The following is a 14819-nucleotide window of genomic DNA, read 5'->3' as shown; positions in this document are numbered from 1 at the left end:
TTGATTAATCTAAAGAGGCAAAATAAAACATAAAATTTTTATACAAAATCCTGGTTATACTATGTCAAGATTATTTGTGTTCAGTGTAGTACCAGACCTTTAGCAGTTTATATTTCTCTTGGAGGAAATGTCTGCAGATTTACTAGAATGCCACCTGTACTAGAGTATGTTTAATTATGGAGAAATTATGCAAATTAGAGTTATGTTTCCTGGAGTTAAGAAGGATATGTGGTGATTTGCTTTCAATATGTTTAAAGAGACTGATAAATCAGATAGATGGAGAGAAATTATTTTTACTGGTTGGAGAACCTAGAACTAGAAATAATCTAAAGGCAACCCAAGGCCTTTTAGGAATGAAGCTGGAAAATACTTTTACACGCAAGCTGGAAAAAGTTGAGAACTCCCTTCAATTAACACTTGGCCAATCATAGATTTTAAATCTGAAATTGATTGATTATTTTTTTAACCAAATATATTAAGGAATAGGGGAATAGGTGGGTATATGAAGTTAACTTGCAGATCACCCATGATCTCATTGGTTGATGGAACAGACCTGAGGGCCTGAGTGGCCCACTCAGAATGTTGTGTTCTTAGATTTGCAGCTTTCTTCAATAGCATCCCAAGATATACATTCATTTAAGTGATCGACACATATAGAATTACTGAATATATCCTTTGTTTCTACTTTTAAGTTGACCGTATTGTTGGTTTGGACCAAGTGGCTAAAATGAGTGAAAGTACTCCAGGGGCCTCGAAAACCAAGAAGGGCATGTTCCGTACTGTGGGGCAGTTATATAAAGAACAACTGACCAAACTCATGACAACACTGAGGAACACCAGCCCCAATTTTGTGCGCTGTATCATTCCAAACCATGAAAAGAGGGTAAGTTAACATCATTCACTCTTCACTTTAATGACAACGGTCAAAATATAGAGTACATGACTGAAATCCCATGCAAGAGGATGTAAAATGGACTTTAAGGAGTTTAGGTTTTTCCTTTTAACTATAGAATATTTACAGTGAGTCAAATGCCTGTAAGAGTAGTGACTAATTGTGTGTATTTTCCAAACCACAATTAGCTGCTAAAACAAATGTATTAGTTAAATTTACAAACACAATGTTTCTTAGAGAAGATGTTCCTTTCTATCATCACAATGAAGGGAATTAGATTAACCATAATAAAATAAGTAAGGACCAGGTTAAAATTAAGTGAAATTTTTAATATAATGGAAACATAAACTGAGCCGATTGAAATAATACCAGTAACAGGCATTACATGCTAATAACTTCTTGCAGAGGATAGCAAGTTTCTAGAATTCTTTGCCCGAGAGGTTTGTGGAGGCTAAATCATTGGGGCGTATTTAAAGTTGAGGTAAATAAATCTCTGAAAGATCTTGGAAATGAGGTCTATGCAGAACTGGCACAGAAGGGATGAGGCCCAGGCCAGATCATTCAGGATCATATTGGCTGGCGGGCAGGCTTGAGAGCCTACTCCTGCTTCCGTTCTTATGTTCTAATATGAAAATCCTTTGGCTTAACGAAACATTAACCTAATTATTTTAAATGGATTCAGATTACTTTTAAAACATCAAACAGACTGCAAAGGAATTTCTTACAAACTTGTTTACTGTACAAGTCAAACATATAAAAAGATACATAAATGTTTAGAACATGCAAACAACAACGCACAGAAAAAAAATTCTATTGGCACACCAACCTTAACAGCTCCACCATGTTCTTGAGCTTAACTAACAAAATCTTTGCTCTAACAGGCTGGCAAGCTTGATGCACATCTTGTGCTGGAACAGTTACGGTGCAATGGTGTTTTGGAAGGCATCCGGATCTGCCGTCAAGGATTTCCTAACAGGATTATCTTCCAGGAATTCCGCCAAAGGTAAGTAAATTTTTCTCTGTTTTTAGACCAGCATCATTCTGAGTGTCACTTTTCCAAGGGTCACAGTAAAGGAATGAAAATACAGATTTGACCTTCTCTATATCCAACTTCAAATACTCATGTTGGATCACATTATTATACATTGGATATAATTAATGTACTCTGCTTGACCACACATCAAGAGAATGAGAAAGTATTTGAAAGTTAATGTATATTAAAGTACAAGAGGAATTTCCCCCAAAAAAATCCGTGTTTCTGTTTTAAAAATTGTCAATGCACAGGTTTATTCATTGGGACACTAAACATTGGGCCTTATTCAGCTTGATGAGATACGTGCCTCACACTTGCCCCTGTATGATCCCTGTGGCCGCACTTCCATTCTTGGCCCCTCAGTCCAGTACTGCCACAGGCAAGCAGAGCATGACAGGGCCCAGACCAACCTGATGGTCTTTTGCTAGTTTGTTCCACCAGCGACCTTTTCAGCTGTTTCTAAATGTCCCTAACATTTAAAAATAGGTCTAAAATTAATAAAAACTAACAATTTTTTTTTAAAAACTAAAACATTATAAAGTAATACATTTATTTTAAAATGATTTAACTGACAAGATCTGTGTCCTTTGCCTACAAACCTTCTCCTGGGGAAAACAATTTCCTCCTATTCTCCCCCACCAAAACCCTCAAAACTTATTTTCTACCTTTGTGACTATTTTTTCCCATCAGTTTTGGTGCTCTATAAAACCTGTAGATATTGTCAAAATATTTGTAAGACCTAGGGACTATTCCGTCTCGTAATGAAAATTAAGAAATTATTTCCTGCAAGTAGATAGAGTATTATGCACTCCTGTCAATGATGATTAGCTTGGAATATTTTCAAAAGGGTTCTGTGGAGCAGTGCAATAACTGAAACAATATACTTGGAATAGTGCAGAATCCTTAAAAGATTACAAAGAAGGAAAGAGTATAAATATTTTGAACCACTGTGAAAGACACATCCTCAGCACATTGTAAAAGAAATAACTTCCTTCATAAGATGCTCTTGTATATATGATATTGCTATGTATGTACTACAAAATACCTTTGAGTATTATTGAACAACAATGTTTCGTCAGTCCCTTAACCATCAAAACATTTGTAAGATATATGGTTTCTGGAATAGATATCTGGTGTTAATAAGAAATTCTTGTACAGAATCCACTTGCATTCCTTGCCATTAAATTTGGACTGAATTAATATAAAGGATTATTAATCTACAATGTTTCATTTAGATATGAAATCCTAACACCAGGTGCTATTCCAAAAGGATTCATGGATGGAAAACAGGCTTGTGTACTTATGGTAAGTCTGTGCTGTACTAACAGAGACCAGAACTGTGGTTATTGAGCTGAAACTTCAGTTCTATTACAGACAGTTTAAGACTGTGGAAAGCTGGTTGGGTTTTAAATGTTCAGTAATGCACTATTTTCTTGGCTCTTGGCATTTGCTGTCACATCCTGGATTTTCCAAGGGAACTGACAACAGAAGTTGAATGTGCCAAGCCACCATGAGTGGGTGCAGTTTTCACCATTAATAACATAGCAACACCTTGATTATTTCAAGCTTCTGGTGTGGCTAAGATAATAAATGGTTTAAAAGTTAAAGGACCACCTTGTTTTGTACAAAGGTGCAATTTTTAAATTAGATTTTAAAAAATAAAATGATTTCCAATGCTGAAACCCTAAGGCTGTGGCCATTTCCCTCATCACACTCCAACCTTCCCCCCCCCCCCCCCCCCCCCCCCCCCCACCAACCCCACCACCCTCTCCGCTCCCCAGCTAGGAGACCACCAAGAAGATTTAGATGCTTGTGTTCACAGACCATCTCCCAGTGAACTGCTTGTAGAGAATAACTGACTGAGCGTGATGAACAGGCAGAGTTGGAAAATTTCGGCTGTTATAATTCAACAAGCCTTGCAAATTTATTCTGTGTTCTTCACAGCAATTGATATCACATAAAAATAATTTCTTGATGGAAACATCCATCACTAATTATTAGATGCATATTTGGATATTCACTTTACCCACACTAATGAGGTGAGAGATACATTTACAGCATTGTTTTCCTCTTAACTCCACATTCTCACTTACTATGTAGTAATGCTGCAGCAGACCAGTTAGGTAACATAAGAAATAGGAGTAGGCCATTCAGTCCCTCAAACCTGCTGCACCATTCAACAAGATCATGGTTCACCTTGCAGCTCAAACATCATTTCCCCACCCTATCCATTAGTAAGCAAAAATCCATCGATTTCAGTTTTGAATTAAATCAATGACTAATCCTCCACTGCCTTGCAGTGAATTCCAAACATTCGCCATGATTAGTATGGGGAAATTTCTTCTCCGGTTAGTCCTAAACTTATTTTGAGACTACTTCTAGACTCCTCAACCAAGAGAAATATCCTCCTTGTATTTACCCTATTGAGCCAGGATTAGTACCAATTCCACAGCAGATTTAGTATTTTGTCAATGAACTGAAATTCTGGATTGTTTTTAAAAATTGTGAATATTTTAGATTAAAGCCCTGGAACTGGATACTAACCTGTACAGGATTGGACAAAGTAAGATCTTCTTCCGAACTGGTGTACTGGCCCACCTGGAAGAGGAGAGAGATTTGAAAATTACAGATGTCATTATTGCTTTCCAAGCTCGAAGCAGAGGGTTCCTGGCCAGAAAGTGAGTACTTCTTTACAATGTATTTTATCATAGAATCATAGAACAGTATAGCACAATAGAGGCCCTTCGGCCCACAATGTTGTACCGACCTTTAAACCACTCCTAAGACTATCTAACCCCTTCCTACCATATATCCCTCTATTTTAAATTCCTCCATGTGCTTATCTAGCAATATCTTGAATTTGACCAATGTACCTGCCTCCACCACCACCCCAGGCAGCGCATTCCACGCCCCAACCACTCTCTGGATAAAAAACCTTCCTCTGATATCTCCCTTGAACTTCCCACCCATTACCTTAAAGCCATGCCCTCTTGTATTGAGTTTTGGTGCCCTGGGAAAGAGGCGCTGGCTCTCTACTCTATCTATTCCTCTTAATATTTTGTACACCTCTATCATGTCTCCTCTCATCCTCCTCCTCTCCAAAGAGTAAAGCCCTAGCTCCCTTAGTCTCTCCTCATAATGCATACTCTCTAACCCAGGCAGCATCCTGGTAAATCTCCCCTGCACCCTTTCCAATGCTTCCGCATCCTTCCTATAATGAGGTGACCAGAACTGGACACAGTACTCTAAATGTGGCCTGAAGAGAGTTTTGTAGAGCTGCAGAAGAACTTCTTTGAAATGTACTCAGTGCTAATTTGATAAAAAGATGGCCCGGCGTTTTTGTATCAAAATTGGTTGTACAGTTTTCCCATCTGTTGCCTTGATTCTCTGACATTACAGGGCCTTTGCCAAACGGCAGCAGCAGCTCACCGCCATGAAAGTGATTCAGAGAAACTGTGCTGCTTACCTTAAACTGCGGAACTGGCAATGGTGGAGGCTGTTCACTAAGGTTGGTTCAAGTAAATTTCATCAACTTGATAATTTCATAAAGGAATATGTGTATTTTCTTCCATTTGCCAATGTTTCTTACAAAGTTGCCATGAGTGGGGAATCCTCATCGTGTTAATGAAGGCTTGATTACCAACACTGCTGCAGAGAGGAAGAAATCTTTCATTGATAATCATTTCAAATACGTTGTAACTGGATTCTTTTAATCTGTTGCATGAGTTTAGAGGCATACTCTACAAATGACAATCAATAGTTTAAAAATACTTTTCTGCTGAAGACTAAAATGATGTTGCCCTTTTCTTAGTCACCCCCTTGGAACTATACAAACTTGAAGACCACAAAAAAGTGCCTTTTTGAAAACCAATTGATGCATGATCCTGTGAAACTCAATGGTATTAGACAGAAAATAGCTAGAAGAATGGCTATTTACATTACAAGATGGTAATTGTTCACATTGTTTCATACTTCCATTTTTGTTTAGATGTGGTTCAAATAAAAGTTAAGCCTCTTCTGGCAGAGGTGAGAGGTTTTATGAATTAGCACAGTACCTGGCATTTCCCTAAATCAATCTGCACACAAATGTTTTTTTATCACTGTTTTGCTTTTTGAGTGGATGTTACAAAAAGACATCCTTAAGGTGGGGAACCATGTCCCCGTCACCTCCAGACAACAAAACCTGTTGATCTGCAATGTTCTAATGCCCAGCCTCTTGGTGCAGGTTAAACCACTGCTGCAAGTCACGCGTCAAGAGGAGGAAATGCAACTGAAGGAAGATGAGTTACAGAGGACAAGGGAAAAGCAACAGAAAGCAGAGCTTTACCTTTCAGAACTTGAAAAGAAGCATAATCAGGTAAAGTCAGTTCACGATATACATCTATTCCACCAAAACATTACATTCAGAAACACTTGTGTGGTAACACAAAACCAGATTATGGGTAATCTTGTATTTCTCCTAACTAATTAATTCTGAATACAAAAAGATGATTTTCAAGATAGCTGACAATTAATAAATTATGTTTGATTTCCATTTTTTTAATTTAAAGCATCTACCAATAGCCTAAGTTATTTTGAGCTCATTTACATTTCATGTTATTTTATGAAACACTTTCCTCTGTAGGATTCCAATTAATTAAAGGGAACATTCGTTCAGTATTGAATATGCTATAAAGATCAGGTATGTAAATGATGAATTAGGTCATTTTTAATTTTGATAAATGGGCAATTATCTCAGTGTAATACTGTTCACTCCTCCATACAGAGAAATAACAAGGTGCATTTATTATCGAATCACAATTCTTATTTATCATTTCCTTGTAATAACTTGCACGTTGGGAAGCAGTGTAAATGATTAGGAATAATGATTTTGGGTATTCATCTGTATCTTCAGGTAGTGGAGGAAAAGAATTCCCTTCAGGAGCAACTACAGGCTGAAACTGAGTTATATGCTGAGGCAGAAGAGATGAGAATTCGCCTAGAAACTAAGAAGCAAGAACTAGAGGAGATCCTTCATGAAATGGAGGCGCGAATTGAAGAGGAGGAAGAACGAGGCCATCAAATGTTAAATGAAAAGAAGAAAATGCAAACCCAAATCCTGGTATATGAACCTTCATAAAAGTTGGAACTTTAGCTGTTCCTCAGTGATGATTGAATTTTTTACATGTTTTTTCTTTCTAAAAATTCTTTAGTAACCCTTTGTAAAATCATCTGCACTCTTTCAAGTGATTGATTGCCTGATAACATCTTTCTAATGGATATTGTTAATGCAATCATTTAGACTTTCCACACTGGGGTCTTTGCTTCTTGCAAGGCTGCTCCACAGGTGACAGAGATTCCCCAAGTAAAATCAGCTATTTTTTTAAATGTTTGGGTACAAACTATAAGTAACAATTGAATCTATTTTACATTTTAGTTTTTATTCCCTTTGCAGGGTTTCAGATAAAATTACTCTTATGTAAATATCTTTTCTAAAGTAAATATTTTTGCTAAAGGATTTGGAGGAACAGCTGGATGAAGAGGAAGCTGCACGGCAGAAGCTGCAACTGGAGAAAGTGACCCTCGATGCCAAACTTAAGAAGATGGAGGATGACATCTTGATCTTGGAAGACCAAAATCTCAAATTTGCAAAGGTCAGTGTCACACCGGGCCTACAGTTTTCCTGCAATATTCATAGAAGCTGCCTCGTAAAAGAACTGTGCAGTGAATTTCTGTGTAAATTAGTTTGTAGGTTGCTGTTAAGTGATTGCAGATTAAATGAAACAACATGATAGCATTTTCAGCGTTCTTGGGTATTAAGCTAGCACCTCTGAGCTTGTCCAGCCACAAAGGAGCCAATGTCATTGTAACTGGGATGGAGTGTAATACTGAATTTATACTTCACCTGATGTTTCCTTTTGAAGTCAACAGAGCATAAAATCCAGCCAAAGTAAAATCAGTGTTGCATTGGATCTCTTTAGTTCTCCTCAGGACAAGCTGGGTTACTGATTTCAATAAGCTGGACCTGACTGAAGCAGTGTATGGTATTGACGTTAGGTGCACTTAGCATTGATGGGGGGTTGGGGGGTGGGGGGGGGGGGTGATTGGATGTGGATTACAGAACTTGATTTTGTTTCTCTTCTCTCATGAAGTGTCCATTTATTCTGCACTTCTTCAGTTGATGCTTAGAGACCAAAGGGGAGCCAGCAAAAGTTCAGGATTAAACCGGGAGGTTCAAGTGCAGAGAATTCACTGACACAAACATGATGTGCCACTGCTTGTTCTCTTCGTGGGAACACTAACATTCTGTGAATCAGCAAACCTTGAGAAAACCTTCCCTACCCATGTGGGGAAGGTAGAATCAGCTTGGATATAACAAAATCACTATTTTGTGCCAATAATAGGAAAAGAAACTCCTAGATGAGAGGATAGCTGACTTTACCACCAATCTTGCAGAAGAGGAAGAGAAAGCAAAGAACCTGACAAAACTGAAAAATAAACATGAATCGATGATTTCGGAACTAGAAGGTAAAAGGTGTTGTCTTGCTTATAGTAGCTGGTCATTTACTACAAGGTATTATTCATAGCAGTAAAATGCTGCTGGTGTATAGCAACAATTGTTCACTAAAGCATATGAGAGAATGTGCCTTTAACTCTTAACATTCACATAACAAAGGTTTCCTACCAACCTGGGCCGGCTGTACAACGTTGCCCCCAAAAAGTAAAGGTCCAAGACAAGACCTTGCCAAATAAGGATTGCTTCCCATCCCTCAATTAAGGCATGCATCCTTGATGAAATTCATCATTTAATTTCAGTGCAAAGGTTAGCCTTTGGCCATCTGAAGAAAAGAGTATTTGAGAAATCGATCCCAAGCCCCAAGACAAACCCCATGGTCTAACTGGGCAGCAGAGATCCTATACGTTTCTGAGTCCTCGGCTAACCTTACGACGGGCACCTCAAAGCACCTCTGTGGAAAATCCTCCAAATCCACAGAGAGGATAAGTGCACCAATATCAGTGTCCTCTCCCAGGCTGACATCTCCTAGTTAAATCCAACATCAGACTACTGAACCAGACTGAGTTCCATCACAGCAAGAGATGATCAGATGAAGAGAGGAGATGATTCAAGGATCTCCTCAAAGCCTCTGGGAAAGTGCATCATTCCCACTGAATGTGAGAACATCAGAACCATAACAGGAATAGACCAATACACCCGTTGAGCCTGCTCCGCCACTCAACGCGAGCATCTGATCCAATCTTAGCCTCAACACCACTTTCCTGCTCTCTCTCTCTCCCCATACCTCCTGACTCCCTTATAGTTTTAAATGTCTATCAAAATCTGTCTTGAATACGAAGACAAAAGAGACTGCAGATGTTGGAATCTGGAATAAAAAAACAACGCTGGGGAATTCAGTGGATCAGGCAGCATCTGTGGAGGCAAAAGGTGTAAGTCGACTTTTCGTCAGGTCCTGTTGCGGGGTCTCAACCCAAATCGTTGAATATACCTTTTGCCTCCACTGATGCTGCTTGACCCACTGAGTTCTTCCAGCGTTCTGTTTTTTCTGCCTTCAGTACATTCAATGATTCCAGCTCTGGGGTGGAGAATTCCAGAGATTCACAACCATCTGAGAGAGAAAAAAATTCCTCCTCATCTTCAATCTAAATGAGCAAACCCCAATTCTGAAACTATGTCCTCCAATTCTATATACCCCACCAGGGCAAATATCCTCTCATGATCCAACCTGGCCCAGATATGTTCAAACTAGAGAACAATGTCACGAACTAGCAACAAAAGAAACACACTGAGCATGATTCAGTGTTAAAAACTATTTTATTAATCACTACTTATGATAATACGTAAAATAAAAGTAAAAATGTTAGTATGTTAGAATTCAAAAATGTTAAACCTTGAACGTTAACCCCAAAACTAAACTCTTCGTGTGTGTGTGTGGCAAAGTCCAAAACTCCCACTTCAGAAATGGTTCTTAAAGTTCAGTTCCGCAAGCCATAAGGTGAAACATGAGCAAGGGCTTCTTCAACAACCACCGTTGTCAGAAGATAAGATGTAGATGTAGAAAAACAGAGAGAGAGTAAATACGAAATCCAAATGTTCCACGATGGAACCCAAACGACACTCCAGTGTTTACTCGGTAGTGACTTCCTCAACCCGAAAAGCATCCGAATCGTGGTCGTCCACACACAAATACCTGTTTCCTTCTACAGGTCAGCAACAAAGTGAACTCCACTGGATTACTTCCAACTTCCATACATGGATTTCAGTGGCAGACACAGTTATTGTTTCTCATCCATCGATAGAGAAAACTAGCAGGCTGGTGTCTCTCTCCCTTCTCTCTCTCTTCTCTTCTTCTGACTTCTTCAACAATGTCATTATGCCCTTTATCTTCTATTGACGTAAGCACGCCCCACACACACATACACACACACTCTCTATCTTAAAGGAACATTCACTGAGTCCGTAACAACAAGCATTGAGAACTTTGAGGCCATCCATCCGGAACACACAGAAGACCAGCTTAACAACAGAAGGAATGCAGTACTTTCAAATTACTCACCCATCCAGCAACTCCCTTCCCATCTTTGGCAGTGTCTTCAGGTCTCATCAGCCACTTAAGTATGCACGAGACTGGAGTTGATGCCATCAGCCTCAGCCATGAGAGAATGTCTAAGAAGCAGAAAGATGAGAATTGGAGGAGGCATTCTGCTCCTCAAATCTATTTCAGCATTTAATTTAAACTTCACTGATCTGCACCAGAACTCCAATTACCCGCCTTCATTTCATGCTTTTTCAGCAAAAATCAATCCATGTCAGTATCCAAAATGTTGATTGATTTAGTATCTAATGCAATGTTGGAAGAAAGGAATCGAGACTTCTATTAAACGTTGTGTGGGAAATGGTATCTAACTCAAGCCTTTAAATTGTTTAATTCTAAGATTATGCTTCTTTGTCCTACAATATCCTACCACAGCAATTAGAAAGTCAACAAAGACACTAACATTTACATTGTACCTTTCACAACTTCAGAATACCCTAAAGCACAAGTATTTTAAGTGTAATATAGCTTTTGTTGTAAATTGCTTCTGTATTTACCTTGTAGAACTTATTTTGTGCAATCTCAGAAGTCAATTACTTCCAAATTTGACTGCTTCTACAAGGCATAATATTAAAATCAATATTAAAGTATACTAATTTTATAATCATCTCAACCACATTTTAGCCCCAAGAAATCCACATACTGCCAGATAAAATATTGCGCTGTTTTAATTTGGAGTTCAAGCAAAACAGAGGACCACCCCATTGGGAAGCTATTCTTCAGAGTGCCCTGACCCCAGAGCACATGTGGACTTCACTTGCTAACTTAACCAGCACCATGGTCTGTGCCCCCCAGTGGTTGATTTAATGCTTTTCTATGACATAAACTCATTAAAGATTTATAAAAGCATTCTGACATGACTAAAGGTTTATTTTCCAGATAATTCCAGCATCATTTTCAATAGATCATTTCAAAACCATGAAGTGCCCTTACTTGTTACAAATAAATGCAGTATTTTCATAATCTTCTCTCCATATATGATGCCCTTTTGCATTGAAAATTACTCGGGTTGCACTGCAGCTTTAATATTAAACTATTTGAAACCTGTTAGTACTCATGAGACTATAATGAGATCTCTGCAATATTACAGTGCGGCTGAAGAAGGAAGAGAAGACCAGACAGGAGTTGGAGAAGCTGAAGAGGAAGTTAGAGGGAGAAGGATCAGATCTGCATGAGCAGCTGGCAGAACTTCAGCAGCAGATTGCAGAACTGAAGATGCAGCTGGCAAAGAAAGAAGAGGAATTACAGGCTGCAATGAACAGGTAGAAAAAGGACAAAATTCCAACTAGTTGTTCCATTTTATTTCACCATAAACATCTGAATCCTCTTTGCAAAAAAACATATAGGCAATTGGCTCCTTTTATTGGGCAGTTGAAAATGTGATCCAATTGGTGATCAGTATTCACTAGTAATTAGATAGCACAATCTATTGTCTTTTATACTATTATTTCACAGTATGAATCGAGTTGCCTTCGATTGAAAATTGAATGTTATTTCCTTTATCTAAGCTATGCTCAACCATGAATTAAACGATTAAATTCATTACATTCTAATCATAAGTCAAACTGCAGTAGAGATCACCTGGTCTTAGAAGGTTAATCTACTTCAAAGATATTATAAACTAAGTTTTCAGCAGTTTTGAACTGCACTATGTGATGAGTTTGAAATGATACGAGACAGTAACCTGGCAGCATTAGAAATTCCAGCATAGCTTGATTTGTTTCAGTAACACTGTGTCAATATCAGCTCCACATCAGAGTTATCTGATGTCATCCCAATAAATCTACACGATAACTATTCCATGACCCAAATAGACTTACTCTAAAGTGTTCCCAAAACATCATGAAATTCATTTGTGGTCTGAACTCTGTCTTGTACAGATTCAACAAGACCTCTTTGTCTTTGGGTCATTGCCTATGTATATCAAATTCGGAATCCTATTCGTCTATTTGCCCTAAAGGTTACATCAGAAATACCTGGGGAACACCAGTAGCCTTATCCTTACTTTGCTCATACCATTCCTTCTGTTCCATTCAGCTATCTGCACGGTCCCACTTTACCTTTAATACCACAGGTCTCAATCTTGCCAGTGATTGAGTAGCATTTGAGTAACACTTCATCAAATGCATTTTGAAAACTCAAACATACCAGATACACCACATTCTCTTTCTCCAGATGTTATTCAGGGTGAATAATGACACCACCACCAGGGTCGGATACATGATATATGGACTTGCAGTCAGACAGAAGTTTTGGCCTTTCCTTTGCAATCTTTATCCCATGTTCAATATACTGTGATAATAGTTCCTGTGGATTGACTGAATTGTGTTCAACTAGGCTTGATGAAGAAACTGCACTAAAGAATAATGCTCTGAAGAAAATCCGTGAGTTGGAAGCCTTTATATCAGATCTTCAAGAGGATCTAGACTCGGAGAGGTCAGCTCGGAACAAGGTGGAGAAACAAAAGAGAGATCTGGGTGAAGAGTTGGAAGCCCTAAAGACAGAACTTGAAGATACTTTAGATACTACAGCTACACAACAAGAGTTGAGGTACTTCAATACTTTTTTGTAATGACAATACAAAAAAAATGTTTAAATATTTATCAAAACAATAGGATAATGAGCTGAATATCAGAATATCAAATGGTAGAAAGATATTCTGCACAATCTTTAGACCTTTAAACATGTAAAGAACATTTAGAAGCTTAAGAACATAAGAAATAGGAGCAGGATTAGGACATCTGGCCCGTCGAGCCTGCTCCATCATTCAATAAGATCATGGCTGATCTGGCCGTGGACTCAGATCCACCTACCTGCCTTTTCCCCATAACCCTTAATTCCCATACTATGCTAAAATCTATCGAACTGTGTCTTAAATATATCTAATGAGGTAGCCTCCACCGCTTCCCTGGGCAGAGAATTCCACAGATTATATACTCTCTGGGAAAAGCAGTTTCTCCCCATCCCTGTCCTAAATCTACTCTCCTGAATCTTGAGGCTATGCCTCCTTGTTCTAGTCTCACCTACCAGAGGAAACAACCTTCCTGCCTCTATCTTATCTATCCCTTTCATAATTTTGTGTGTTTCTATAATATCCCCTCTCATTCTTCTGAATTCCAGCGAGTATAGTCCCAGATGACTCAATCTCTCCTCATAGGCTAAACCCGTCATCTCCAGAATCAACCTGGTGAACCTCCTCTGCACTGCCTCAAAAGCCAGTATATCTTTCCTCAAGTAAGGAGACCAGAACTGCACACAGTACTCCAGGTGCACCCTCGCCAGTACCCTGTACAGTTGCAGCATAATCTCCCTGCTCTTAAACTCAATCCCTCTAGCAATGAAGGCCAGCATTCCATTTACCTTCTTGATAACCTGTTGCACCTGCAAACCAACCTTTTGCAATTCATGCACAAGCTCTCCCAAATCCCTCTGCACAACAGCATGCTGCAATCTTTCACCATTTAAATAATAATCTGATCCTCTATTTTTCCTTCCAAAGTGGATAACCTCGCATTTACCAACATTGTACTTCATCTGCCAGACTCTTAGCCACTCACTTAACCTATCTATCTCTCTCTGCAGGCTCTCCACATCCTCTGCACAATTTGCTTTTCCAGTCAATTTAGTGTCGTCAAACTTAGATACGCTACACTCGGTCCCTTCTTCCCTCTTCCAAATTGTTAATGTATATCGTGAACAGTTGCGGGCCTAGCACCGACCCCTGCGGCACCCTGCTCCCCATTGATTGCCAACCAGAGAAACACCCACTTATCCCAACTCCCTGCCTTCTATTGGTTAACCAATTCTCTATCAATGCTAATACGTTACCCCCAACTCCATGCATCTTTATCTTACTAATAAATCTTTTATGCGGCGCCTTATCAAACGCCTTCTGGAAATCCAAGTATACAACATCCACCTGTTCCCCTCTATCCACTGCGCTCACTTTATCCTCAAAGAACTCCAATAAGTTTGTCAGACAGGATTTGCCCTTCCTGAATCCATGCTGCGTCTGCCTGATGGAACCATTCCTATCCAGATGTCTCACTATTTCTTCCTTAATGATAGCTTCAAGCATCCTCCTGACTACAGACGTTAAGCTAACTGGCCTATAGTTACCTGCCTTCTGCCTACATCCTTTTTTAAACAGTGGCGTGACATTTGCTATCTTCTAATCCGCCAGGACCTGCCCAGAGTCCAGAGAATTTTGGTAAATTATCACAAGTGTGTCTACTATAACCTCCGCCATTTCTTCCAGTACCCTAGGATGCACCCCATCAGGACCAGGGGACTTGTCTACCAT

The 14819-nt window shown here is 39.1% G+C and overlaps 1 protein-coding gene across 2 annotated transcripts in view; it reads left to right on the top strand.

Moving 5' to 3' along the window:
• myh11b (myosin, heavy chain 11b, smooth muscle) overlaps positions 1–14819 on the top strand; it is a 125076-nt gene that overhangs the window by 82852 nt on the left and 27405 nt on the right. For both annotated transcript variants that reach the window (XM_052022574.1, XM_052022575.1), the window contains exons 16-26: positions 693–883; positions 1774–1895; positions 3161–3230; positions 4443–4603; positions 5325–5433; positions 6151–6282; positions 6820–7026; positions 7421–7558; positions 8309–8432; positions 11607–11778; positions 12854–13066. In XM_052022574.1, coding sequence (XP_051878534.1) covers positions 693–883; positions 1774–1895; positions 3161–3230; positions 4443–4603; positions 5325–5433; positions 6151–6282; positions 6820–7026; positions 7421–7558; positions 8309–8432; positions 11607–11778; positions 12854–13066 — 1639 coding nt within the window. The remainder of the gene's footprint in view (positions 1–692; positions 884–1773; positions 1896–3160; positions 3231–4442; positions 4604–5324; positions 5434–6150; positions 6283–6819; positions 7027–7420; positions 7559–8308; positions 8433–11606; positions 11779–12853; positions 13067–14819) is intronic.

This window comes from Pristis pectinata, chromosome 8 (assembly GCF_009764475.1).
Source record: "Pristis pectinata isolate sPriPec2 chromosome 8, sPriPec2.1.pri, whole genome shotgun sequence".
NCBI lineage: Eukaryota > Metazoa > Chordata > Chondrichthyes > Rhinopristiformes > Pristidae > Pristis > Pristis pectinata.
The sequence above is the reverse complement of the archived record's forward strand: the minus strand, read 5'-3'. Positions and strand labels throughout refer to the sequence as shown.